Below are 26,317 nucleotides of genomic sequence, written 5' to 3'. Positions count from 1 at the left end.
ATCTTGGTGTCGACAACATATACTTGACAAGACAGTACGTTCGTTTCGAAACAAAATGGTCCAGTTCAACAACATCATATTGCTCGGGCTGGCAGCTACATATGTAGCTGCTTCACCAATCGATCTTCACAGAAGATGGTGCGGCACAGAGGAAGAAAGGAGCCTTCATCCGGAGTGTAATACTCTCTACCCTCCCGCTAATACGACTGTCCCTCCAACCTCAATTGAAACGACTACTCCATGCGAGACCACGTCGACTACTGTGGAGACAACTCCATGTGAGACTACTTCTACATCTGTAGAAACTACGACGACTCCGTGTGATACTACTTCTACGGCCGTAGAGACAACTCCTACTTATGTTGAAACCACAACTCCGTGCGAGACGACCTCAACAGAAGTGGAAACTACAACCACCCCATACGAGACTACACCTACTACTGTAGAGACGACTCCATGTGAGACTACATCTACTGTGGAGACTACAACTCCATGCGAAACTACCTCTACTTCTGTGGAAACAACACCTGTGGAGACTACCCCATGTGAAACTACTTCTACGCCTGTGGAAACGACACCTGTGGAGACTACTCCCTGCGAAACTACTTCTACACCTGTGGAAACGACACCTGTGGAGACTACCCCATGTGAAACCACCTCGACTTCTGTGGAAACAACGCCCGTGGAGACGACACCTTGTGAGACTACCTCTACACCTGTGGAAACCACTCCCGTGGAAACTACTCCCTGTGAGACTACCTCTACACCTGTGGAAACGACACCTGTGGAGACTACTCCCTGCGAGACTACCTCGACATCGGTGGAAGCCACGCCCGTGGAGACCACTCCATGTGAAACCACCTCGACTTCTGTGGAAACGACACCTGTTGAGACGACACCTTGTGAGACTACCTCTACACCTGTGGAAACCACTCCCGTGGAGACTACTCCCTGCGAGACTACCTCTACTCCAGTAGAGACTACTCCTTGTGAAACTTCCTCGACATCTGTGGAGACCACACCTTGCGAGACCACACCAGTGGAAACTACACCAGTGGAGACCACACCTTGTGAGACCACACCAGTGGAAACTACACCAGTGGAGACCACACCCTGCGAGACCACGCCAGTTGAGACTACACCGGTAGAGACCACACCGTGTGAGACCACACCGGTTGAGACCACGCCAGTTGAGACCACGCCCTGCGAGACCACACCGGTTGAGACCACGCCAGTTGAGACTACACCGGTAGAGACCACACCGGTTGAGACCACTCCGGTTGAGACCACGCCCTGCGAGACCACTCCAGTTGAGACCACTCCAGTTGAGACCACACCCTGCGAGACCACACCAGTGGAGACTACACCCTGCGAGACTACACCAGTGGAAACTACGCCAGTTGAGACCACACCTTGCGAGACCACTCCAGTTGAGACCACCCCGGTGGAAACTACTCCCTGTGAATCTACTACAAGCACAACTTCTATCATTCCTCCGCCTTCAAGCACATATGTGCCTCCACCACCAACATATTCGCCACCTCCACCCCCCTCCAGCACACCATGTACAACTAGCTCAACCTACGTTCCACCCCCCCCACCTTCTAGCACTTATGTTCCTCCTCCACCAACATACTCACCCCCACCCCCACCTTCCAGCACATATGTTCCACCACCACCTCCTTCCAGTACACACGCTCCACCCCCAAGCTCCTACGTCCCACCTCCACCACCACATACATTGGCTACTAGTACCACACCAGCTCCGTAAGTTTCCTCCCAACCCTTCTAGACTATGAAGATCAACCGCTAATTATTTCTAGAATTACCACTGCTCCTCCACCACCATCATACACAGGCGCCGCAGTGGCACTCCGCCCAGCAGTTGGCGTTGTAGCTGCAATGGCCGCTGGAGCTGTCCTTCTTCTTTAATATCTTTCCCTAGTCAACGTATGCTTTAGGTTGCATGCTTTGTTAATGTGTTTACCCCCCTTTCCCCCCTCCCCTTCCCTAAAGAAAAGAATTACATAAAAACACAAGGGATCACTTGCATATCGCGGCGTATTTTCCTTTATTCTACTAGTATATGATGCTAATATCGTCTTAATGGCTCTTATGTTTTTTTTTTTTACGATGTCATGGCTTCCCACTTACGCTCATTTACGATCTTGGGGAATTTTGTTTTGCTTTAGGAATTGAACAGATGGGAAATATGCCTCGAGGTTTGGAATACCCAGGACTTTAGTAAGATAATTGGGAGATGGAAGTATATCAGAGAATACATATCTAATATATGTGCCTGTATTTAACCAATATAGTCTATAATCAAAAATTCGAGTATGATAAATGTATCCAAAATTTCGCTAACGCATGAAGTTTAAACCCTTCGTTCTAATTTATGCTTATGCTGAGATCACGTCCCTGTTGATTCAATGCCTACACTACTCAACTGTGTTGTATTATTTGAGTTATTTGAGTAAATGTGTTGTTGTGTCGTCGACAGCTAACATCGTTACACAAGATGATTTTGGAAGATTTGTGGCTTAAAGAGGGTTTATGCTGATGATCCAACTCCCATGTGCATATCTGAGCAATTAAACTGCGAGGGAAATTAACTGAGCGTAGGCGTTGGATCAAACTTGTAGTCTCAAAGTATTAAGAACCCCAAGGATCCGGAGATAAAGTACACGAGGCCTAACATGCCTATTTGCCCTTCTTTTGTTTTTCGACGTGTGCCTTCAATATCCTTCGATGCTCTATCAAACTCCTCTTTTGTTTCTTTTTTGCCTGGCCAAGGGTCATCAAGAAATTCTTCTTGCGCGCCTTTTCTTTGTTTGTTGTGCTGTGTGGCTTCTCCGCTAATGTCTTTCCTCTCTTGGAGCTGTACTTCTCTCTGCCTTCACGGCCTTCTTGAACTGCTGCGAGTCGAGCCTCCTTATCAGATTTACCTCTTGTCTTAGGTCCCTCGATTAAAGATTCGTCGACTTCGTCCTCATTTCTCCTGTTAATAGATTAGTAAGGGCCTCAGAATTTATGAATGCAAGGTGTAGGGAGGCGTACAGGGCTGTGATGGTCTTGGAGGATGCCTTTTGCAGGTCAGCAGCTGCTCGCATCTTGGCAATGGTCGCCAGGTCGGCCGGCGTCAGAATCTAGTTTAAAATTTAGTTGATGTGGCTCGCTTCTTGGTAGGAGGTACGATTCTCACCCTTGTAGTAGCTAGACTCAGAAAGTTGCTTGGGCTATTTGTTGACTGTGCAGAGCCCCCCTGATCCTCAGCATCAATATCCATACCATCTTCCTTATTTTCTTGCGGCTTAGTTTTCTTAGCCTTTGCCGATGGCTTCTCGTCCTCTGAATCGCTGATTTCAATATCTTTCTCGTCGTCGGAAACACCGATCCAACTTCCAGAGTCATCACTGTCACTTTCGACATCCCAACCTTCCCATCCTTGATCTTCCTCTTCCTTGTCGGCTGCCTCCTCTCCACCTTCTTCGATTTTCTTTTGTTTTTGCTCCTCATACCACTTCTCAAGTAAATCGAGACCTTCGATAGTACCTGTTGCTTCCTCACCAAACCTCAACTTCTCCTTGGTTTTCATCTCCATGGTTGCAGTCTTACCGCGATCCTTTCGTTTCAGCATATCAGGTGCAACCTCACGGTACAACCCGATCAAACTTCTTGCAGCCATCACAACACCCTTGTCCTTTGATCCTTTGTATGTAGTAAGGTCCTGTAGCAAGGATTCGTCCATAGCCAAAGGCTGACGAGCGCAAATTTCTCGGATACTGTTGAGACCAGCTGTGGCAACTTCCCCAGCAACTCCCTCAGAAACAAATTCGTCTGCGATCTTCCGAATAATTGGTTCAAGGAGATCTGGTGGGACCTGGTCATGTGTAGCCTGAGCCGCTGCGACTAAGAACCGGGTAACTTCACGCTGGCGGGGCGTTAAATACCTAAACTATTAGTAAGGGCGGAATTAAGGCATCCAGTTAGATATCTTACTTTAGTAGATAAGAGTATATCCCGATGACGGTAAGTTTGTGCAAACCGATCAAACGGGATACCAATTGCAAAACCAATAGCCTCTGCTCCATCGAGAGTTTGTTATTACTCTTAGCAAGGTGCATAGAGTACAGATTCTCGGCAAAGCCTTGAGGGTCATGTAGCAAATGTAGAGCGGAGAAATTTAACGGCGAGGCTTTGTGCTTGTTTCGCTCTTTCTATGTAGCCGTTAGCAGTGCGATTGAAACAAATAGACAACTTAATCACCTTTTTTAGTTTGTCAACCGCCCTCTCCATCTGAGATTGTTTCTTCTTCGTCTTCCCGCTGACACCAGCCTGGTGTTTCAGCTTGCTCAACGACTCGTTATAGTCTTCATCATCGCTGCTCTCGTCCATTTCTTCCCTTTCCTTGTCTACGCCAAGGAAAAACCTAACACCACCGCTCATGACCTTCGCATTGGCGCTTAAGCTCGCTTCTTTGATGATTTCGACGGTTCGGGCATCATCCCAAATATTTCGTCTCCATAGCTCACGGGTAACCTTTACAGCCCACAGACCGACAATAGCGTCCGGGGAGCCCTTCCCTGCTTCCACAACACTGAAGAGCACACCTTGAACAGTTTTGTTTAACCGATGGTTCTTAGTTTTGGCGTTTGCATTCCGGATGTCCGAGACGATCGAATGGTAGAGCTGAGAACGGAGATGTTTCGAGTTTGTGGTAGTCAGGATTGGGAAAAGGGTTTGAAGGAGACTATCTAACCTATTAGCCAGGCTTTCTACTACCTATAAGCATCAAGGTGGAATACATACGCTGTTGAAGGAATCACATCTTTATTTCTTAACTGTACGAGACACTGAACCAACTTCTCTCGCAAGTCAGGCTCGAGGGTATTATGATGATGAAGGAGCAAGTCCGCCAAATCCTGCGGGAATCGTTTGGTAACATCGGGGTAACAATCAGCGACATGAGTAATGAACCCTAATTGCTCAATGAACGGCTCGCTATCATATCCTTCGGGCTGCGCAAGAAAGATGTCTCTCTGCGACTCGTAGTGTCGGAACTGGATCAGAAAATCGTCCCGGTAGGATCTAAAGGCCACAAACCAATTGGTTAGTTGAGTCTAGTTCGGCGATCTTGGAATCCGACGTTGGAGCAAGACCTTAACTTACGGTGGATCCCGTCTGATCTGATTCTGCAAACTCGGCCTGCGGGTACGGTTTCGTCGCATTAGTTTCCTCGCTGGTATGCAACATCGTACAGGGGATATTACAAATTCGTCTGCTTCTCCAAAGCTGTTCTCTTTCGCTTGACCATTTTTAAGGCTTCTTTTCTTGGGGTAGGTGCCTAGAAAGTTCAGTTGGGTATTCCAGCGTCGACGTCTGAATATTCTGCGGTTCTGGGATTCGCGACGTTTAAAAAAAATAATAGCGAAAAAGACATCGAAGATTCGGAACTATTCCTAAAACGCCGTGTCTTGGCAGCAAGCCATGCGTCTAGCCCCATTTGGGAATCCAACAGCATACAACACATCGCATGGTCCTAAACATATCCTAAACAGGAGTCCAGATCGTGGTGTCTATCTCGCACTTCGGAGCATATTAATGCCTCATACAGACCGATTTTGGCTCCCGGGTATCTTCAAAAACTCAAATTCGCCCTTCGAAAACCATGCGTTTACGTTCGATTCAATGATCACAAGACCGCACGATGAGACTCCCAACCAATGTCTTCGCTAAACATTTCAAGGATCGCTCAACAAAGCAATCGAACCTTCCGAGTAAGGATTAATCTCGCTGGCCACAGGCACGACAGCAATGCATCCAAGCAATCGTATAGTAATTCTGTTGGAGGAGTACCAAGGTTTGACATTTTTTTGTCGAAAGGACTGGATTTGAATATTCGTTTTTACACTCCCAGGTGCCGGAATGACTATTCCGAACGAAGGAATCTGGATCTCCGAATTTGTAAGCGGAGTCACATAGCGTTTATGGAGTTTGATGTCGCCATTCAACGCCTGCATCCTGCAACCCAGCCGCTATCAGTCAGAGGCCCAAGCCATGAGACCAAGACTCCAAGGTCGCCTCGGTCTACCATAGGGAGGGAAGCCTAGTTTGGAAGCTATGTCTAGGCATGCGGGCCACAGAAACAAGGAGAAACTAACGTCAATATCAGGATGGTCGATTCTCGCCCCCGCATGGGTTTGGGATTAGGTTTATGTCTCGTGCGGACCAGCTTAAGGTTGGAGATGTGGCCATGTGGGGGCGGGTATGGCGCCAAGCGAGCAGGCTTCTGCAACATACAACCACCCCCAACCCAAGCTCGTATGGGGAATCCTAAGTCGTATGCGTTCTATTTCTCCGAGAATACTAAATAGAAAAGTAATTCATGATGTTCTTTTGTTTCAACGAACATAACAACTTGAGTTTGCAGCATTATCTACAATAGCCCCCTGATCCCTGCTCTTCGGTAGGCAGCATATCCCGTAAGACGATCAGTCAGGAAAACGTACGGATGCCGGCCACCTTCCCTAAAGGGCAGCACCTACAACATCGAAACTTCCTATCGAAGTTTAACCCATGATGACGAGTGTTCAACGTATCATTGTTTTACTAACCCTGATAGATTCGCAATAGCTATTCGTCCTAACTAATTGGCTATTCTTCCACATAACTCACAGCGATAAGAAAAATAAACATTACTCCACAGCATGCTAGCAAAACATTGGCGCTTTAGTATCTGTTTTCAAGAAGGACCCAAGTTGCAGATCATGTCTGTATTCCCTAGTTTAGGAACAGGGGAAGGTCCTATAGCTATCGTACTGTCTAACTGTAGCGCTCGGAAAGGCTTGTAGCTTGTCCGTGGGCAAAACAAGCATGCGGTACGATAGCAAAAAGAGTATATGCTACACTGGAGCAAAGAAACAAGAGGGATATACGCAAAAACAGAATGGCACAATACGGCGTAACTAACGACAAAAGGATCGCAGGGGAAAATGTATAAATGGCAGCTGAAGACGCCGGATCGACAGGAGAAAGGTTCTCCAGACGGTAGTCAAGTAGCAGCATTGCATCTAGAGCCACAATACAACTTCAATCCCAACTTGCAATCATGAAGTTCACACAATACGCCGGCGTCGCTAGCTTGCTAGTTGGCGCTACAGTCGCAAAGGAGATCCCCCAGGATCTCGAGCGCCACCGCCGAATCTTCGCTAATGGCCAACGACATATGGAGATTATGGCCAAGAAGCATGTAAGTTGAGCATTTTATAATCTACATTCGTCCTAGATATGATGCAGTTGAGCTATTTTCTAACAGGGATGTATCATAGGCTATCTGGGCCCGTCAGGAAGCCGAAGGTCTTTTCACAGCTCCATATCCAGAGCTGGGGTACACCAAGTGCGTAGCCGGCGTTGCTGCGGCCATCCCCGGCGATAAGAGCAATACTTTCCGATGCGACAATGTACGTCTTTAGTCACTACGTCTCACGTATGGTGATATTTTGGATACTAATGAAATTTGAATTTCTGTAGCTTGATCTTCATCACTTCCTTTCCCACACCGCTCTTGGAAGCAAGACCGGGCAAGGCTCCTCTTCATGGGGATGGGTCGCCCCAAGCGGTCGTGAATTCGTCGCCATCGCGCAAGCCGATGGGGCCGCCTTCGTTGAGATCACCAAGGAGGGAAAGATGATCTATCTCGGTCGCCTTCCTCAGCACCACGAGGCCCAGCCCAGCATCTGGCGTGAACTCCGCGCCTACAGGCACTATATTCTGATCGGTAGCGAAGCCGAGAGGCATGGTATTCAGATCTTCGACATGCGCAAGGTGAGTGCTCCCGCGTAGCAGCTTAAGCATCCACTTTAGATCAATGGCCTCTAACATGCATAATTGATATAGCTCCAAAGCATTGACCCAAAGAACCCAGTCGTTTTCGACACCAACAAAGACCTTGCCAGCCGGTACAAGGACTTGCCGATTGGCCGAACCCACAATGTCGTTGTCGACGAGAAGAACAAGTACGCTGTCGCTGTCGGCGCTGCTCCTCGTTCTGACAAATGCAAGGCCGGGTTGATCTTCATTGATCTTACCGACATCTACAACCCAACTAGCCCTGGATGTGCTAGCGAAGACGGATACGTCCATGACGCTCAATGCCTGCCATACAAGGGACCTGATAAGAGGTACAAGGGTCGCACCATCTGTTATGGATACAACGAAGATACTCTCACCATCTACGATGTCACCGACCGCACTAACGCCACTATCATCTCCCGCACTTCCTACGAGGGTGCTTCCTACACCCACCAAGGCTGGGTTCTTGACAAGAGCTGGCAAGATTACTTAATCATGGATGACGAGTATGATGAATACAACGGTCGTGGTCCAGCGAAGGACGGCCGACCAATTACCTATATCTGGGATATCAAAGATCTCCACAACCCCAAGCAGACCGGTTACTACAAGGGTAAAGTTCGTGCCATCGACCACAACCAATACATTGTCGACGGATACGTTTACCAGAGCAATTACGGAAGCGGTCTCCATGTTGTTGACATTACTTCGATTCCCAAGGACCCATCCGGTGCTGGCGTTCATGAAGTCGCCTTCTTTGACATCTACCCAGAAGATGATGGCAAGGAAGACGGTGGTGTCCTCGAGTTCGTTGGCAGCTGGTCTTCTTATGCCATGCTTCCAAGTGGTTATGTCCTCGTCAACTCCATTGAACGTGGAGCCTTCATCGTCAAGTTGCAGCGTAAGAACACCAAGGCCCGAGGCAGCCGACTTGGCTGGTAGAGAAACTCAGACCAAAACAGACCCTATGACATTCAGCCTTATATAACCGCTAGCTTGCAATCAGGCTCGCAAGAGTTCGATTAATAAGTTAATATTGGCCAAGTTCAATTTGCACTAGCTTCCAATTTGCCCAGATACCATCTCGTTGGGCTTTGTTTCCTTTTATTGTTATATAAAATGATACCCTATTATACCCTTCGAATTCACTATATATATAAAGACCAATTTATTTTCTGTTCCTTCTCAGCTTAAGCTTTGTATCGATTCACCCTTTGATAATAGGCCATCGACTATCAGTATATACTCAGACCGATTATGAGTGGGCATCTATGTATATGGGATTCTCATGTTGCATGATCAATTTCAGTTTTAATTTTGCTGGCGATATCAAAATACATACCCTCAAACGCTGCGCCAATGAATCGTCTCGTATATACCTGCGTATAAAATAGATATTTTCTACTACGTATACGTATACTGAGAAACCAATGCGGTAAGCTCAATCACATTCCGAGGTTGAATTAATGCATTCATGGATAGTCCACCTTTTTTTTAATAAAAAAAAACCCTATATCTCGGGTATCTTTCTTCGTATTTTATGCATGATTCTGTCAACGTTCCGTAAATAGGTATTTCCCACTGGCTTGATTTGGCCCTAGTTTAATCAAACAACCCTCCGATTCGATGAACTGTTTAGAGGGATCCGGGACCACGGTTACTAATATTAATGAGTTAACACCAACATCGGAGCGTATATGAACTCTCGATCAAAGATTGGGTTAAATGTCGAATTTATAGATCCGATCTCTAATTTTCACATCAAGCAGCCGCCTTTTATGTTGTGGCTTTGACGGAATCAATTTAGTATTATGTATCTCGGGACAGTGCAGATTCTGAATTCAAATTAAGCACGAACAGCGTTATACAATCTAACCAATTTGTCTCTCATGAACCGATATGAAATCGCTCTATAGATCCGCTAGTTGAATGATCGATTTTGATAAATTTATAGATGCAAGCTGAAGTTAGCAATAAAGGATAGTCAGCAACACAGCGAAGTGTGGTATTGTGTACCCCCAACTGCAGACGGGTCGTTGTAGATTTAAGTACATAGGTAGCTCTTATACACCAGGACCTCTGACAGCAACTTCTCTTCTTCCCCCCCTCCTCTTTCAAGGCGCATGATCTAGATCACCAAAATCCTCCTCTTCGAATCTTTTACTCTCTCATCACATCCTCTCTATCTGTTCATCCGTTCTTGCCTTCAGAATCGATATCCATCTCTCCGAGAAATCAAACCCCTCGTCCTTCCTTCCTCCTTTGCAATTGGTTTCATCTTTGCTCATCTTTGCTCTCTTATTCAAGTCTCAGCTCATCGTGGCAGCAGCAGAACCAGCAGCTATCCTTTGGATTGGTGATATCTACTCGATTCTCCAGCTCCAAGCTTGCTATCCTCGCTTTAAGCCTTTTTGTTTTCGCATCAACTTCTCCTAACTTCGGCTTCCCGTACTTCGGATTATTGAATCTCACATCACGCGTGCACGACAGAGGTAGTTGATGCTAAATCTTCTCTTCCACTTGCACAACCTATTTCTCACATCCCATTCAGTGTCGTCCTCCTCATCAGTGTTCTCTTCTCTTTCGAGACTCGCTCTACCGACGAGCCGACAGAAGTTACTCCATCCGCTTATAACCCATCGATTTTCCAGACATCAGTCTATATCATCAACTCAACCTTTAATATTTCTGAAAATATGTCTTACTCTCGAGCTCTTTCTTTCCTCGAGCAAGCTTCTGAGCTGGTACCATACCTCAAGAATGGGCAGTTCTTTTTCCTTCTCCTTATCATCCTAGGATACTTTACAGCGGTTTCCCCACAGGTGGCTTCAGCTATTGGCCACATTTTCGTTCTAGCCCTGAGCATGGCGCGTCTGGCCTCGTAAGTGATCCCCTAAAATGTCCTTCGTCGAAAAACCTAGCTAATGGTCCGCCGGTATCTAATCAGCGGAGCACTGCTCATGTTTTTCCCTCCGTTGATCGTCACACACATGTACTTCAAGTATCCTGAGACATATATGGCCCTTATCAGTGCCACGATTTTCTTTGTGGGGAAGGTTCTCACGATTCTTGGAGGCCATTTCCATGGGTAAGCTCCTCTTCCTTTGTTCTTTCAAGTTTCCTCCTAGATGAGTTGCTAAAATTTCACGAATTAGCATTTTCACCCAGTGGATAGAGGGCCATCCCGGTCTACAGGACTTTCTGGACCAAGTGTCAACGAGAGGGCTAGGCCAGTGGATCCAGGACCTCGCGGTCCGGATCACTGAGCCAGCCCACACTGGTAACCCAACCATGTCGGTGCCCCCAAGCCCAGATACCACGATCGACCACATGGTCCCCGGCAGCGAAGAGTCATCGGATTTAAATTCCGATGGCTCTAGCGGCCTCGGGACGGGGTCTTATGGTGTGGACCCTTCAGACTCGGACGGGGCTGAGGAGTCGGGGTCTTCTGGTGTCCCGGACTCGCCCATTGCCAGCTCGGAGTCTTCGCCTGGGGAAACCGCCCTCGTGACTGTACCAAGGTACAACCTGCACTCCCCAGTACAGGTTTGGTACAGTCGCGGGGGTCGGTTTCACGACCCAGAGACTCCGTGCCCAAAGAGGGACCCAAAGACCCCAATCAGTGGGGTTGAGACTCCGATGACGCCACTCGTCCGGGTCCGCAGCCAACGGTTCCCCACACCGCCACGATTTCGCCGCCGCAGCCAGGCTTCGGCCAAGGAGTACGGGACGTTGGCGGAGCTGGTCGCGGACTCCATTCCGGAGCCGCGACAGGAGAGCTCCGTCGTCCCAGAGTATGCCTCTGGGAATGTGCGTGCCCCTCCAGGGTTTGAGGGGGTGGTCCCGGGTACCCCATTTTGGGCGAAATGCTAGATGGCTCGGCCATCGAGGGGTGGATTCCTCGCCGTCAGTCAAGGTTTTCTCACCTTTGGTGGGTAACTTTGGCTGGCGGTGGTGTTTCCCCCTTCGATCGGTCAGCCGTCTGAGCTTCTTTATTTGGTGTCCTTCGGGACTTTTTTATTATCATTACTATCAGAATTCAAGGGGCCGAGGCCCATATTTATTCGAACTCTTCGGTCTCGCACACTGTTCCTCGTCGTGATTTCTATCCTATCGAGCAACATAATCACCTTTAGAAGTAAATACAAAGGTTTGTTAACACCTTCATGCTGATAATTCGCATCAAGTTGGCATATGTCTGGTACTTGCCTATACGTACATCCATATGTGTGATATATACCTATGTTGGTATAATATATACTAGCGAAGGTATGGTAGGTATCATAAATGGGCAATGCTAATTGGTAAAACACTGAACAAAGCGAACAGTAAGAAGAAACCATCTTATGGAGTACAAACTTGGGATTACGGAACCATTTAGATCCTAGACGACGTTTCTTCAAGAATAACTAAACTACGATCGATCACGAAGTGCATATAATCTTGGGCTAAATACAACGCAGTAGCTGTTAAAATGCAACAGGGTACTACAAATCTGACAAGTTTACGCAAAAATACTAGACATCACATAGAATCCGAGACGGTGGCACATCTTTAGGGCAATGTAACTCCCTCAATTTCTTCGGTGCACTTGAGCCAGAGCTTCTCCAGGTACCCCTGTTTCCTTTCAAGAGCTTCGCGATATGCCTGGGCATGTATTGCGACAGAACTGATTACCGCCTCATTCAGGGTAGCAATAGCCATCGGTTCGTCGGTCAAACCTTCGGTGTAGGAATCCAAAGAGGGCGAAGGTGGTAATGGAGGTAGGGAAGGTGGCCCTAGTTGAACATTGAATAAGTCGGCGAGCGTAGACGGGGCGAGCGGGGCAGTACAGGATAGCGGTGCCGGCTTGGAAGCGTACTCGGATATAGGCTCTAGCAGGTCAATGAGAATGGCGCCATCCTGTTGATACTGAGCCACAGAAGCGCCGGGGCCGATGGGAGTATCATTAGCGCCATCACCACCAGCATTTCCACGGACCTTGCTATCGTACTTCTGAGCAATGGCAGCGATACCGGGTGCCGCGACTGGGGTCGGATACGGAGAACCAGCTTTTGGATAATGTGGTCAGCTTTCTCGTAACCTAGAAATAGAAGGGGCGAGGTGATGAATTACCAGTAGCAAAGATATCTGTGCTGAGGGACAGTCTCCTCGGGATACTATCCCTCTCGGCTAGAGTCAAGGAGGCGGGGTGAACTGGGCGGGTGCTGACAAACCGCAGGCAGGCAGTTGAGCTTCCCTTGAGTTCTGTTTGCACACGGCTGGCCAACCGGCGGAGATAGTCAAATCTAGCCGAGAGCTGCTGGGGTTGAAGGATAACAGGTGAGGTATTCCCCCCTCCAAACGCAATTAACTGCGGGACATCGAGAAATTTCATTGCAAATGAGACATCCAGATACCCTCCGGTAGGTCGCGCCCGGTGGGTGTCGCATGTCCAAGATGCGATGGAACGTGCAGGCCAAACGAGAGCGTAAGATGGAACCTTGGAGGTCGCTCCCTTGTCGGCCATGGCCACCTTGTTGATGCGTCCGGAGGTAAAAACGACAACTTTCCCCTCTCTGAGAGCGAATTTGAGAACGGGGCACTGGAGTGCCTCGGGAATTATCCATGTTCTCTTGTAGGAGCTCCAGGTTTCAACAAGCGCTGTGAAGGCGTCCTTGATGAAAATGGCTGGGTTGGTGGTGAGGAGAGTTGCATTCAAGGCTGCGTTAGTGGAAGGAGGTCCAGAGACCGCCATCACAGGTATACGTAGCTTCCTGTTTGTATTGGAAATAGAGGTAGTAGCAGTAGCCTTTGCTGGTCGGGAAGGGAGACTAGATGGGATGGAGGTAGGAGGGGGGGAACCAGAGAGACTAGAACCGCAGCTCGCAATGATGTAACGTATGCTACTCTCATTACCGGACATGATCAATATATATAGACCTTCCAGAGGAGGAGGAGCTATCTCGTGGAGTAATCGTGCTATTCGACAGGTTTGTGTCAAGCAGGTATATATGGAAAGCAGGATTTTGCAGTAGGAAATTTAAGGGAAGAAGAAAAAATTTAGGATGGAGATGAGAATGATGCGATTCAAAGCTATTATATATAGTCATCTTGAGACTGAAGCTGAGCCCACCAGGGACAATAGGAGTATTATCAAGATGCATTCCATGTACATGAGCAAACTATACTATATACTGTACTGACTGGAACCTTCTGTAGGGCTCTTAGCTTCTGTCTGTCTCCAAAAGCTTTTCTCAGATAAAGCTCAACCAAAGAACATAATATAAACTTTAGACTGCTCTCAATATAACGTTAGAACTGTTAATTAATATTTAGGGTATGTTATATTGAAAACAACACATTTACAGATCAAAATACCACATGCGGCCGAATCGGGTTAGAACGGTCTCAATTGCCTAAAAGGGAACCCTGCTCAGGCCTAAAACGGGCTTCGGAGACGGCTCGATAGCTCCGACAGAAAAACACTGTTCTGAAACGCCTACATCGGACGTACTATTACTTCTAAGTCCTCCATATAATAGCTAATAGTATAACACCGAAGTCCTAGCTTATGTATTTCCCTTTTTCGCTCAGAGAAAAAGAGAAACAGAATAGAACCCGAATTAAATTAATTGTTTGGCAAGGGCTCGTCCCCACGTGGGAGGGAGTCATCGTCTACTGGTCTACTTAACGTATAACCCCAATCCTTCACACAATTGAGGTAATACGGAGTACATGTACATGTACATAAGTCCTTACATGGACACAAATATACCGAGTATTTGTTGTATACGTTGTACGGGTAGTGTTACTAGATTCTAATTGTATTGATTTCGAAGCGGTGCCATTGGCCAATTGGTTTTTTTTTCTTTATTTAAAACCCTGCGGTGCAGCGCAAATTCATTAATCGTCGACGAACACCCAAATTCAATTGTCAATTAACCACAACCTTTCCATCTCCACTTCACTTCACTCCACTCCACCACCACTGTCATTGCCACTACCATTACACTGACCTCTCCGCCTCGTTAGTCCGGGTATATAAGTAGCCACCGCCGGATTCTAACATCGTATCCATTCTTTCTATCTCTTGATTCCTCCTCTTCATCTGTCGTTCTCGTATCATTCAAGATCACAAGGTTCTTCCTCCTGTTAATCACCAACTAGCAACTGTTGGCCCCATTAAATTTCGAAACACCAACAAATCGACCAAGATGCCTTCTTTGTGGAATTCAGGGCTCGAGGAGTCTGAAGATGTCAGAGGTATGATCCTAATTCCCAATTCCTTCTGTTTCATCTCCCGTATTCCTGTATTCCTGTCTGTCGGTCTGTCGGTCTCTCTATCTGCCCATGTATCATCAACATCAGTCACCCGTTATTACTACGATCATTATCTAGCTTCTGTTGTCATGACTTTTGCTAACGGTTTCGGATTCGCAGTTGTTGGTTATGATCCTCTCATTCCGCCACAACTTCTCCAACATGAAGTCCCCGCTGTAAGGCCTCCACTTACCCCTCCAACATCGTACATCCACCCCACAGTCCCTGCAACACATGACTAACGCTCACTTTTCTTTGGGAGACAGCCTGCAGAAAGCAAAAAGACCGTTATCCAAGGCCGTAGAGATGCCATCAACGCCCTGAATGGCTCCGCCGATAAGCTACTGGTCATTGTCGGACCTTGTTCCATTCATGACCCTGAGACCGCCCTCGAGTACGCTGGTCGTCTGAAGGCTCTCGCCGAAAAGCTGTCCGATGATCTTGCTATCGTCATGCGAGCTTACCTCGAGAAACCCCGTACCACTGTCGGATGGAAGGGTCTAATCAACGACCCCGATATTGATGAGACCTTCCAAATCAACAAGGGTCTCAGAGTCAGCCGTAAACTCTTCTGCGATCTTACCGCCCTAGGTGTTCCAATTGCCAGCGAAATGTTAGATACCGTCTCCCCACAATATCTGGCTGATTTACTTTCCGTCGCGGCCATCGGTGCTAGAACCACTGAATCGCAGCTTCATCGTGAGCTCGCTTCGGGTGTTTCTTTCCCCGTCGGATTCAAAAACGGAACGGATGGTGGTTTGTCTGTGGCAATTGACGCCATTGGCGCTGCTGCTCATCCTCATCACTTCATGGGTGTCACGAAACAGGGCCTGGCGGCTATCACCAGGACCACCGGTAACCCAGACTGCTTCGTTATCCTCCGTGGAGGAAGGGACGGACCGAATTACTCAGCCGAGCACGTCGCAAAGGTCAAAGCCGCCTTGAAGAAGGCAGGTCAGAAGGAGATCATGATGATTGACTGCTCGCACGGAAACTCGTTGAAGAATCACAAGAACCAGCGCCCCGTCTCTGAGGACATTGCAAACCAGATCAGAGCTGGCGAGGAGGGCATTGTTGGTGTTATGATTGAGTCGAATATCAATGAAGGAAAACAATCTGTTCCAGCCGAGGGTCCAAGTGCTCTCAAGAAGGGTGTTAGTATCACTGATGCCTGTGTTGGATGGGAGGAAACCGTTGAAATTCTTGAAAACTTAGCCGCTGCGATCAGGGAAAGGAGAGAGAAGCGTCCTTCCGGAGACAACAAGGATGGCGATAGCGATGAATAAGAGTATCGTTAGGATTTGATGGTTTGATTCGCTGTCGGGTGTAGCAGCCGACAGAGCATTTTTATCTCCTTTATTTATCATTTTTAATACTTACTTCAGCATCTCCTCTCTAATAGCTTTAGACTATCTGATTGCATCCACAATCCCGAGAGAGGAAGCCATTTATCATAGTTATCATCATCCTAGGAGATGCTCTAATATTGATAGAAAAAAATGAATGAAAGAAAAAAATAGAATTTCAGCCTCACAGGCTTGAGAAAATGTCCATTCTTCCTTGGAAATGTGAAAGTTGACATTATACACAAAAAGCTCTATAATATCTACAAGAATACATATGTACATATACAAAGCGACCCAGCTCCCATATAACACCCCCTATTGTAGCTCGGCTACGGCAGGTGCCGTCTCAACTTTACTTATCCTCGACGCCTTATCAATACCATTAACACCCCATCCCTTAAGCTTCCTCACTCTCAGCTTGAGCATGCTCTTTGATACCAACCTCCTACCCGTCTTTGTCGTTTTGCCCCTTCCAACAATTTCTCCTTCTTGTTTAGCCCTGCCCGCCATCATGATGGGGATGGTCTCCATTCGGCCGATGGCCCGTTCCTTATCTGTGAACTTGATCTGGTGTTGATGGATTGCAACGTTGGGAGTTTCCGAGATAGCCTCGTTCTCTGCGAGGGCTGGAGCAAGCCTTGTAGAAGTTCCCTGGGCGAGGATGCGGTGGAATTGCTTTATCAGCTGACCTGGTGTGGAAATGGCATGCATGACTGGGTCGGTTAGAGGTATTCCGGTCAATAGCATGCTTCGTTTCAAGACCTATATCCCCACTAATTCAGCATCGACTTTGCGATCCAACCAAGTTTGTTTATGTAGAACTTACCGCAAACTTCAAACTAGCCCCACCTAGCGTCATACTTTTCCAATCATCTCCTTCGGCTTTTTCAATTCCCTCTACAAGCTCTAAATCCGACTTCAATGGCTGTTTTTGTGATATCGCATATTCCTTGATACGTCTTGCTACGTCTGGAGATCTGAAGTCAAACTTGTAGTCCTTCCCATCTTCGGTTTTTGTGATTTTTACTTTCTCGGTGAGGTATTCCGGGCCCTTATAGGTTACGCATGCTTGTGTAGGTTTCGATTTTGCGATTGCGAGTGAGTACGTTTCCACAACGGCACGGCGGACGGCAGCAGCGACTTCCTCCGGATTTTCGAGCCGTGTTAGAAGGAATCTGTATGTCATCGATACCATTAGCTACCAGTTGTCATGGCCCAATTGACCATCGTCGGTCAAAATGCAATGTAACAGATACCTCCAAATCCGATTCTTTGGATCCCATTTCTTCTTCATGAATGCCCCCCGTGTTCCAGCCACAATCATATCCCTGGCATCTACATCTGGTGCATACGTCGCCTCCTTTTCCGCCCTCAGCTTCTCTTTTTCAGCCTCTGTCTTCGCATCCTGTTTCTTTATCTGTTCGTATTCCTGTGCTTCGATACGTTCTATCTCCCGTTTTTCACGTTCTTCTGAAGTAAGTTCTTTGTAAGGATCAGCAGGACCTGCTTCACCCCAAATTGCTTTACGCCATTGCTGAGGGTTCGTGAGTTTGCTGTCGTCCTTATAGGTTGGTTGGGTAGTATGGATGGCACGTCGGGTGAGGGTTAGATGGTGGGGCTTTGCAATTGTAGCATGGGGAAGGTCGGTGAGGAGGACGCGGGAGAGGCGGGTCATCGGTTTCATTGTGACGGGTTTATAAGAGAAAGGTACCGGATTATATGTCGGAGAACGATTCAAAAGGCATTGGCCCCTCCCTGGCGATTGCTTTGAATTCTTGAACTGGGTTGGAGATATCGCTGTATATCGAAGACGTCGAAGGTTTTGTTCAAACGGGTTGGAATTTTTTCCGTGTTGTTCGGGCCTGTTTCGCTTAGTTAGGCCCACTAGCCCGGCATCGTACCAGCCAGCATAGCCAGGAGAGTCCCAACTGGTGGTCGTGCCCCAACTTTAAACCACGATCAGTACACCAATCCCAATCATGTCATCGAAGCTCAAATCCCGCTGGGACACCGAAACTGCCGAGGATGCCGCTGAAGCCGCCCGCCGAAAAGCTGAGAAGGAAGCCAAGAAAGCGTTAAAACTCGAGAAGGCCCGAAAGGCCGAAGAAGAAGCTGCGGCTGCACGTAGGCGACACGAGGATGGGGAACGGTACGCGCAACAGTCGCTAGGCGTATCAGACGAACCGCCTTCCAAACGACGGAAAGTCTCAGCGGAACCAGATGACGATGCAGCTACCTCGCCGAAGAGGAAGAAACATGCTTCCGGTACTACGAACGGAGACAGGGATACGGGCGAAGCGCGGTTACTACGATTTCCTGCGCCAGAGATCAAGCCATGTAACTCGGTAGACGATTACGAACCATTGAACCGTATCGAAGAGGGTTCATATGGCATCGTATCTCGGGCACGGCACATTGCTAGTGGAGAAGTGGTGGCATTGAAAAAGTTAAAGTTGGAAGGGGAGACGGATGGATTCCCTATTACAAGTCTACGGGAGATTCAGACATTAATGGCAGCACGGCATGCCAATGTTGTGAATTTACGAGAGGTAGTCGTGGGCGAACAGCTGAACCAGTGCGTGTCATCCTATTGCATTTTTTTCATGCAGGTTTTTTTTTTGCACCGTTTTTTTGTCATGATGACGAGAAGTTGTCAGAGACAAGGTGAGAAGTCTGTATGGGATGGTCACTAATACTAGTCAGGGTATACATAGTCATGGACTTCATCGAACACGACCTCAAGACCCTCCTCGACGATATGCCCGAGCCATTCTTGCAATCTGAAGTAAAAACGCTCATGTTACAGCTACTATCCGCCACCGCCACCATGCACACGAATTGGATCATGCACCGCGATCTCAAGACGTCGAACTTGTTGATGAACAATCGGGGACAAATCAAAGTTGCAGACTTCGGGCTAGCACGGTACTTTGGCGACCCATGCTTGCCATTAACTCAGCTAGTTGTTACGCTGTGGTACAGAAGTCCTGAGCTGTTACTGGGGGCGCAGAAATATGGAACTGCGATTGATATCTGGAGTATTGGGTGTATTTTCGCAGAATTGATCCTCAAGGAGCCCTTATTCCAGGGCAAAAGCGAGATTGATCAATTGTCCAAGATATTCGAGTTGATGGGTGTACCGACGGACGAAGAGTGGCCTGGATGGAGACGGCTACCGAATTCGAAGAGCTTGAGATTTCCAAGGACAAAACAAACGTAGGTTCTTTCCCTCCATTCCCCTAGAGTCTACACAAAAGCGCGAGAAATACATTTCAAGGGTGTACACTAACGATGACACCATGAGCTCTTCTTCATTCTATAGCACTGGTCATTTACTTCGCTCCAAATTCCCACTTCTAACCACTAACGGCGTCTCCCTACTATCTTCCCTGCTATCCCTCGACCCTTCAAAACGGATTACGGCGGAAGAAGCCCTCAAACATCCCTACTTCCGAGACGACCCCAAACCGAAATCCGAAGCTATGTTCCCCACCTTTCCCTCGAAGGCTGGGCAAGAGAAACGAAGACGGCTCAACAGCCCTTCGGCGCCCATGAGGGGTGATGCTCCGCAATTATTCGGAGAGGTCGGCTTGGCAGGTCGAAGTGGACTATTTGCTGGGCTAGACGAAGAAGAGGTTGGCGGCGGCTTTTCGTTGAAGGTGCATTAGAGATTTTTTTTTACCAAACAAAAAAAAACCACCAAGCAATCAAACCGTTTAGGCAAGTTAATTCTTGCCTAAGTTGTTATGCATTATTTTTGCATCGTGCAGGATTCAGCAGTGGAGGGATCTCAAGTGGGGAGGTGTTCAACTTATATGCATGACTGGATGGCGAAACCCCGGATGTATCGATACCCCTCGATAGGTGATAAGTTTAAAGAGGCATGAACCAATAGCTCGTGGTAGAATAGACCATATTAAAGCGGATGAATCTCGCAATCTTGTTTTTCTCGATCGATCTAAGACCTTTAATAGGCATGCTATAACTTGATACTATAGCTAAGATCTTGTTCCCTAGTAGATTCCTCCAAAAGAGGTTTAACGCCCATGTTGTATGCAAGATGGATCCAAAGTAATGCTCCTCCTTAGCTATCTGTTCCTCATCTTGGTCCCCGCCGACCTACAGATCCCCCCTTCGGCACCTTTTGATAAATACAGAACATGTACGCCAAGATGCCAGAAAGTAGCCCCCAAATCACAGTAAGCGAAAATTGATCTGTAAAAGTTCCGAAAATGAAAAAGAGTTCCCGGCAAACCCTTCCTCGTTTTATGGTGGTATAGAGAAAGAAGAAAAGTAGTTCATGCATAGATGTATGTGGTGCTTGTGTTTCAAAATAATAATAAAAATGGGAGTTTCTACCGTACTAGTAGTATACTTGGGCCCTTCACCGACCTGGCAGCTGTTCGTACCGAGTTTGAGGGTTCTGTATAATTCAAATTAGTGGGCTATCACCTACAGCGAAAGAGAGAGAGAAAAGTTGTGATATCACATACAAACCACTTTGATATCCACGGCCTGATAGCTGCGTAAAGAAGTAACATTCCGGTAGCCGTAATAAAGATCAATACGACGGCTTGGTCTTTAACGGAATCACGCTCTATTTCCAACAAGAATTAAACGGGTCAGCCTCTCCTGATTCATATCCTCATATCGAAAATAAAATGATGTTGGCAGCCGTTTTTCCACAGCTGAGCGGTTATATGTCTACTACCGGTGTTATAATATCTAAATCTTAAAACACCGGAGTACCTAGCGCGGAAAAAAATAGATCTATGTGGGAAGAAAAATAACGGCTTACGGAAACAGCTGGTGGAGATTTCATCCTCCTTCTTGCCATCACAGATGTTAATGTTGGAACTTCGGCAAAAGCTCCTGTTGCAGTCAAGGCAGGTTAGAGCTTTCGGGTCGTCATGGTCCAGAGGGATGATTATAGAGGAGGCACCGCAAGTGCATTTGCAATAAGAGAGGGGGTCGGCAGCGGCGGAAAGGATGAGAAAGAAACTAAAGCCCAGGAAGAGGTGAAGCAGGAGGGTGGGTATTCGGGACATATTGCTTTTTATTATGGATATACGTTCAATGCAATGTGAAGTAAGGGGTGGCTTGTGTGCGTGCGTATGTGCGAGTGGGTTTCGAAGGTCTAGATCGTTGGAATATCTTGGTAATAGCTATATATGGGAGATACGGCGCAAGTGTGTGCTGGGGTGTAGTGGTGGTAGTAATAGCGGTGATGATGATAGTGGTGGTGGTGGTGGTGGTGGTGGTGGTGGGGGGGAAGCTAGAGCTAGGGAAGCTGCCGCTGATGGAGCTGTTGGATGTGGAAGAGTAGTGTTCTGTTAATGTAATGGCGATGATGAAATTGGCGACAGAGACAGAGCGGACAGACGAGTCAGCTTAAGCAGCCGCCAGATCGCGGACTTGGCTGAGATGGAAGAAACAGGGCCAGATACTCTGTAACCGTGTTGGACTAGTCCGGATTGGAGATTGGGTCGATGCTCAAGTGCCTACCGAGCAAGCTTAGTTGCTAAGTATATCACCCAGAGGTATGTGGTGTACATGTACTTTGTACAGGAGCTGGCGGCTGGTGAAGGAAGTGGGCAGGGCGGGCAGGGTAGCACATGGTATGGCGACGGAGTGTGGTCCGCTCGCCTGTTTTGGGCGGGTCTTTTTCCTGCCATGGAAATCGAGAGTGGAGTCGCAATGTGTTGCAGACGGGTCTGGATCGGCAACGACACACAACACATTTTGCCTAGTGCAATGCAGCGACTGGGAGATCGGCACGGACGCTTCTCTTCTGGGTTCGAATTCCTCAACGTTGACGGTCCTGTTAACGTTAACGGTAACTACCTAGGTAGTACACTAGGTAAGTAAGTAACTATGCACACATGTACACAGCACTTCACCATGCACCAACGGGCATCCGCGTCGCCTATTCTTTCTCTTCCACTTCGATCTCATGCTTCATATTACCATTTTATACATGGGCTAGGCCGGGTTGGACTGGACTTAGCTTAGCTTAGCTTAGCTACAGAAGCTACTGACATTATTACACACTGAACTTAGGTACTCACCAACTTGCTAGTGCTCTGTCTAATGCAAGCAGCTTCACTCACATCCGTCGAAACAAGGTTACTACTAACTTAGAGCATCGCCATTATGGCGATCTTAATTCGAACGCCTCATCTATTCTCAAGCCAATCGACGGATAAGGATCTCTTCTTCCGACGTAGCGCGTATCCGTGGCCTAATATCACGCCGTTAACTCTCACTCGGATAGCAGGTAACCCCCTTTAACTTCTAGCATCCCTATCGATTACCTCTCTCCATATATCACCAATTTCCTATTCTGAAATTAATAGACTAAACCAAGTCCGACGAATAATAGATTGGTAACTGTCCTCCGTAGCCCGTTTCTGGTTTTTTCGTATCAGATTCCCTCCCGCGTTCAAATCTTGGGTATGCATGCCATGGCACGCTGTGCGGGGCCGACAGAGCACATCGTGTGGCTGGTTTAACACCTCGGCCTCCCCTGGCTTCGATATGAAGAGCTGCACCTCTCCTCAACTGCGAAAGGTTGTGATTCGTTCAATCTGTTAGACATGTACGAAATCTATTGGGGGCAAAGGAGGTGGAAGTTCACGCAGATTTTCTTCTTTCCTTTTTTGAGATATCACTTACCTCATACATTGTTCTTATTCTGTTCAATTTGTCAAACCCACTTCGGCATGATCTTTGTCTCCAAAACTGCAAAATTTTGAAAAGAAGAAAAGAAGAAACGAAGGTCCCTGCATCAGGCAATTGCTTCTTCAAAATTAAAAAGGGTATTCTCGCCGTGGCACACTAACTGCTCGGTACACAACGGTTCGCTTCAGTTCTGGCTGATACACATGTACCCGCAGCATATGCCAGCCCTCGTGCACCCCGGTAGCACTCACGCCTCCAAGCGCAGGGCCATTGCTCTGCTCGCCCCTCATTGACATCCAGAACACTTCTCTGCGGGTATATAGTTCCCGGTATAGATCCTCATCTTTTTATCATGTCTCCTCTCATCGTTCTAGCAAGAGATCATCTCTCCTCTTTCAGACTTCCTTCTTATCCAGCTTTGATATCAAGATCCCTTTCCCTTCCATTCCCTGTTATAATTAAGAGTCTCGAATCGGTTTAGTCGGTGCATAGATCTACTTTGCATATACTTATATACATACATACGCACATAAATAATATCGTGCTATCGATATCTATCCTTCTTATCCTTATCCCTTGTTCGAAAAATATTTATACTTGGAAACTTTTCTTACTCGCTATCTCGACAACCTTTTTACTATTATTTGTATTTCAAGAGGTTTAGCTACTCAAACCAAATACTCTGGAGCTAGTTAAACTCCTCCCCCCCGTTTTTCCCCAATAATATTTCTATTCGCTTCAATTATACTTAAAAGCCGCAATGCAGCCATTCGGTGATGCATGGAGTCAGCGCCACCTAGCTGGTGTTGTGCTTGCGGGATCGGTGCTATCGATTGTTGGGTCTTTATACATGATTCTAGGGTTCTTCGTAAGTTCCCTTCTTTTACACATATTCTTTATAACACATAGCTTACGAAGGTTACTGGTGCGAATATACTAGTTTTTACGAGAATGCCGCTCCTTCAGGCATAAATTGATTCTTGGCCTGGCAGTCAGCGACCTTCTACTCGCCCTCAACTTTTTTATTCCTAGCTTGTCGATGGTAACAGGGCGGGAAATTTCATCACCATGGAATGAAGGATTTTGCTCTGCCAATGGGTTTCTTATGCAACTTTTCTTCGCTCAAAGTATGCATATGCTTTTTTTCATTTTTTTCAAAAAGATATATATTTAAGTTTGAGGACCACAGCTAACTGGATTGGTGGATAGTCGATGTATGGCAAATTAGCATCGCCCTTATTACGCTCCTTATGCTGTCTGGGCCATCGATGGTCTTAAAATGGATTCGAGAGAACGTTTGGGCTGTTTGGTTGTTCCCATGGCTCGTTTCCCTTATTGCCGCTTTCTTCGCCTTTGGGTTTTGGGATTATGCGAACGTTGGTGGATGTAAGTGTCTATATACGCTTCGTTCTATAGATCTAGATCTAGTATCGAGCGGACAAGAGCATACTAACGAGTTATACAGTTTGTTGGTTAGGATCCCGTAACATTCGGTTGTATTTCAACTATATCCCCCGCTGGATCATCATACTCGTCTGTCTGGTTATTTACATCGCCGTCTATCGTCTAATTCTCCATGCCCGTCGTCGTGCAAATATCCAAAAGACCTATCGCGGGCGTGCATCCGACAGGGCCCCTCCTCAGCCTGTCACCACTACGGCTCCAGCCACAAACCCCGAATCCGAAAAGGTTAATCCCGACGAAATTTCCAGTGGGAACGGTTCTTCAAGCCTCGATACGTCACGGTCCGGTTCTTCCACTGGGTTTACACAAACTGTCCATGATCCCGCTGTTGCCGGGCAGATACAAACTGCAGCCGAAAGGGCACAAGAGGAAGCCGAGCAGCAAAAGCAAGTTAGAAAAATTGCCATTCAGATGATTTCTTACCCATTAGCCTACGCAGTGCTTTGGGCTATTCCTACGATTGTTATGATTATTCAGGTTGCGAGGGGTGGTGAGGGGGTTAGTATTCATGTGGAGGGGTTAGCTAAGGTATTTCCTTTACTCTTTCCTTTTTGCTTTTGGATTCCCTTGCATGTTCGGTACGGTTGGCTCCGAGAATATATTGTGGCTAATACTACGGGTGCCCCTTGTCAATTTTTAGATGCTTTTGGTGTTTAATGGCTTCGTCGATGCACATGTTTATGGTAAGCCTTTTTCTCTCACTTCCTACAGAGCGGCTTCATCCCATCTTTTTGAACGACAGGGATGCTAATGTGGATTCTTTTTTGCTCCAGGTTTTAATGAACGTACGGCTATGGGTTGGAGGCAGAGAATCCGACCGGCTGCTCAGGAAGATGATGAAGAGGCGGCAGGTACAAGTGGGGGCGTGCATGAGGTTGTTTCAAGACCGGAGCCGACGTTGAAGAATCCGAACGTTTGGCAGCAGAATATGGTTTAGGGTCTCTTTAGTTTCGCTGCCCTCCTGCCTCTGTTAATCCGGATCTAACCTTGAGCCCTTGGAGATGTGGATTTTTATGTCACGAGTTCTACGTTCACTTCCATTGTATATTATGTTGATGCACTTATGATTGTAACGCTGTTATGACCGGTCGGCCTAGTTCTCCCTTCGAAGCTTCATTTCTTCCTTTACTTCTCTTCAAGCCTGTTACCTGCCGATATATCTGTTTACTTTTTATTCTCGTTATGATTAGCTATGAGACACGAATTCTGGAGTATGAAATGCATGGAAACTTCCTGGTGATGCCTTTAAATTAATACCAAGATGATGTTATCGTGTTATTTCCCGTGTGGCTGAAAGCTTCGCATACGACAAGCAATCAACTGATATCAAATAAGGCTATAGTCATGACAAATGCAAGGGTCAAGACGCAATCGTTAACTCAAGATACCTACTAGTATGCATGATATACCCGGAAAACAAGGACGAGCGAATATCGGTAGAACATTAATTCTCTGGCTCGTTATGATTAGCTTCTCGTCGGAATGTGCCGTAATATAGTAGTCCCAGTACCACCTGTATGTCTGCGGATATTAATTTGCCACCAACGTTGCCAACCGGGCTAACTGACATTTGAGGTTTAATTTCTACGGTATCGATATCGAATCGCCAGCAATATAACCAACATACTTGTGGATATCCACCTAAGTAGTTACGGAGTAGTCTAGTTTAG

The 26,317-nt window shown here is 47.1% G+C and overlaps 10 protein-coding genes across 10 annotated transcripts; 7 read left to right on the top strand and 3 right to left on the bottom strand.

Annotated features, from left to right (window-relative positions):
* Nucleotides 1-55: 55 nt before the first annotated feature.
* On the top strand, nucleotides 56-1,932 carry AOL_s00097g567 (uncharacterized protein; the record flags this gene model as incomplete). Its single annotated transcript, XM_011126400.1, has 2 exons — nucleotides 56-1,767; nucleotides 1,824-1,932. The coding sequence occupies 2 exons, from the start codon at nucleotides 56-58 to the stop codon at nucleotides 1,930-1,932; spliced, it is 1,821 nt and encodes a 606-aa protein (XP_011124702.1).
* Nucleotides 1,933-2,703: 771 nt separating this feature from the next.
* Nucleotides 2,704-5,317, bottom strand: AOL_s00097g566 (uncharacterized protein; the record flags this gene model as incomplete). The annotated part of the gene is made up of 8 exons (XM_011126399.1): nucleotides 2,704-3,001; nucleotides 3,061-3,149; nucleotides 3,206-3,953; nucleotides 4,003-4,220; nucleotides 4,270-4,753; nucleotides 4,813-5,091; nucleotides 5,173-5,208; nucleotides 5,274-5,317. The coding sequence occupies 8 exons, from the start codon at nucleotides 5,315-5,317 to the stop codon at nucleotides 2,704-2,706; spliced, it is 2,196 nt and encodes a 731-aa protein (XP_011124701.1).
* A 1,794-nt stretch (nucleotides 5,318-7,111) lies between these two features.
* On the top strand, nucleotides 7,112-8,796 carry AOL_s00097g565 (uncharacterized protein; the record flags this gene model as incomplete). Its single annotated transcript, XM_011126398.1, has 4 exons — nucleotides 7,112-7,252; nucleotides 7,332-7,463; nucleotides 7,534-7,827; nucleotides 7,900-8,796. The coding sequence occupies 4 exons, from the start codon at nucleotides 7,112-7,114 to the stop codon at nucleotides 8,794-8,796; spliced, it is 1,464 nt and encodes a 487-aa protein (XP_011124700.1).
* A 1,754-nt stretch (nucleotides 8,797-10,550) lies between these two features.
* Nucleotides 10,551-11,727, top strand: AOL_s00097g564 (uncharacterized protein; the record flags this gene model as incomplete). Its single annotated transcript, XM_011126397.1, has 3 exons — nucleotides 10,551-10,735; nucleotides 10,802-10,942; nucleotides 11,010-11,727. 3 exons carry the CDS (start codon nucleotides 10,551-10,553, stop codon nucleotides 11,725-11,727), a joined length of 1,044 nt encoding a protein of 347 aa, XP_011124699.1.
* A 681-nt stretch (nucleotides 11,728-12,408) lies between these two features.
* On the bottom strand, nucleotides 12,409-13,759 carry AOL_s00097g563 (uncharacterized protein; the record flags this gene model as incomplete). The annotated part of the gene is made up of 2 exons (XM_011126396.1): nucleotides 12,409-12,905; nucleotides 12,970-13,759. The coding sequence occupies 2 exons, from the start codon at nucleotides 13,757-13,759 to the stop codon at nucleotides 12,409-12,411; spliced, it is 1,287 nt and encodes a 428-aa protein (XP_011124698.1).
* Nucleotides 13,760-15,050: 1,291 nt separating this feature from the next.
* Nucleotides 15,051-16,442, top strand: AOL_s00097g562 (uncharacterized protein; the record flags this gene model as incomplete). Its single annotated transcript, XM_011126395.1, has 3 exons — nucleotides 15,051-15,099; nucleotides 15,277-15,332; nucleotides 15,423-16,442. 3 exons carry the CDS (start codon nucleotides 15,051-15,053, stop codon nucleotides 16,440-16,442), a joined length of 1,125 nt encoding a protein of 374 aa, XP_011124697.1.
* Nucleotides 16,443-16,817: 375 nt separating this feature from the next.
* On the bottom strand, nucleotides 16,818-18,186 carry AOL_s00097g561 (uncharacterized protein; the record flags this gene model as incomplete). The annotated part of the gene is made up of 3 exons (XM_011126394.1): nucleotides 16,818-17,264; nucleotides 17,329-17,677; nucleotides 17,759-18,186. The coding sequence occupies 3 exons, from the start codon at nucleotides 18,184-18,186 to the stop codon at nucleotides 16,818-16,820; spliced, it is 1,224 nt and encodes a 407-aa protein (XP_011124696.1).
* Nucleotides 18,187-18,481: 295 nt separating this feature from the next.
* AOL_s00097g560 (uncharacterized protein) lies at nucleotides 18,482-20,170 on the top strand (the record flags this gene model as incomplete). Its single annotated transcript, XM_011126393.1, has 3 exons — nucleotides 18,482-19,077; nucleotides 19,206-19,718; nucleotides 19,825-20,170. 3 exons carry the CDS (start codon nucleotides 18,482-18,484, stop codon nucleotides 20,168-20,170), a joined length of 1,455 nt encoding a protein of 484 aa, XP_011124695.1.
* A 1,242-nt stretch (nucleotides 20,171-21,412) lies between these two features.
* On the top strand, nucleotides 21,413-21,839 carry AOL_s00097g559 (uncharacterized protein; the record flags this gene model as incomplete). Its single annotated transcript, XM_011126392.1, has 2 exons — nucleotides 21,413-21,537; nucleotides 21,710-21,839. The coding sequence occupies 2 exons, from the start codon at nucleotides 21,413-21,415 to the stop codon at nucleotides 21,837-21,839; spliced, it is 255 nt and encodes an 84-aa protein (XP_011124694.1).
* A 2,104-nt stretch (nucleotides 21,840-23,943) lies between these two features.
* AOL_s00097g558 (uncharacterized protein) lies at nucleotides 23,944-25,584 on the top strand (the record flags this gene model as incomplete). Its single annotated transcript, XM_011126391.1, has 6 exons — nucleotides 23,944-24,051; nucleotides 24,124-24,310; nucleotides 24,393-24,569; nucleotides 24,649-25,175; nucleotides 25,288-25,330; nucleotides 25,421-25,584. 6 exons carry the CDS (start codon nucleotides 23,944-23,946, stop codon nucleotides 25,582-25,584), a joined length of 1,206 nt encoding a protein of 401 aa, XP_011124693.1.
* Nucleotides 25,585-26,317: the final 733 nt, after the last annotated feature.

Source organism: Orbilia oligospora, assembly GCF_000225545.1.
Source record: "Orbilia oligospora ATCC 24927 unplaced genomic scaffold scaffold00097, whole genome shotgun sequence".
In the NCBI taxonomy this organism is placed as follows: Eukaryota; Fungi; Ascomycota; class Orbiliomycetes; order Orbiliales; family Orbiliaceae; genus Orbilia; species Orbilia oligospora.
Note: the sequence above shows the minus strand (reverse complement) of the source record. Positions and strands in the feature narration are given on the sequence as shown.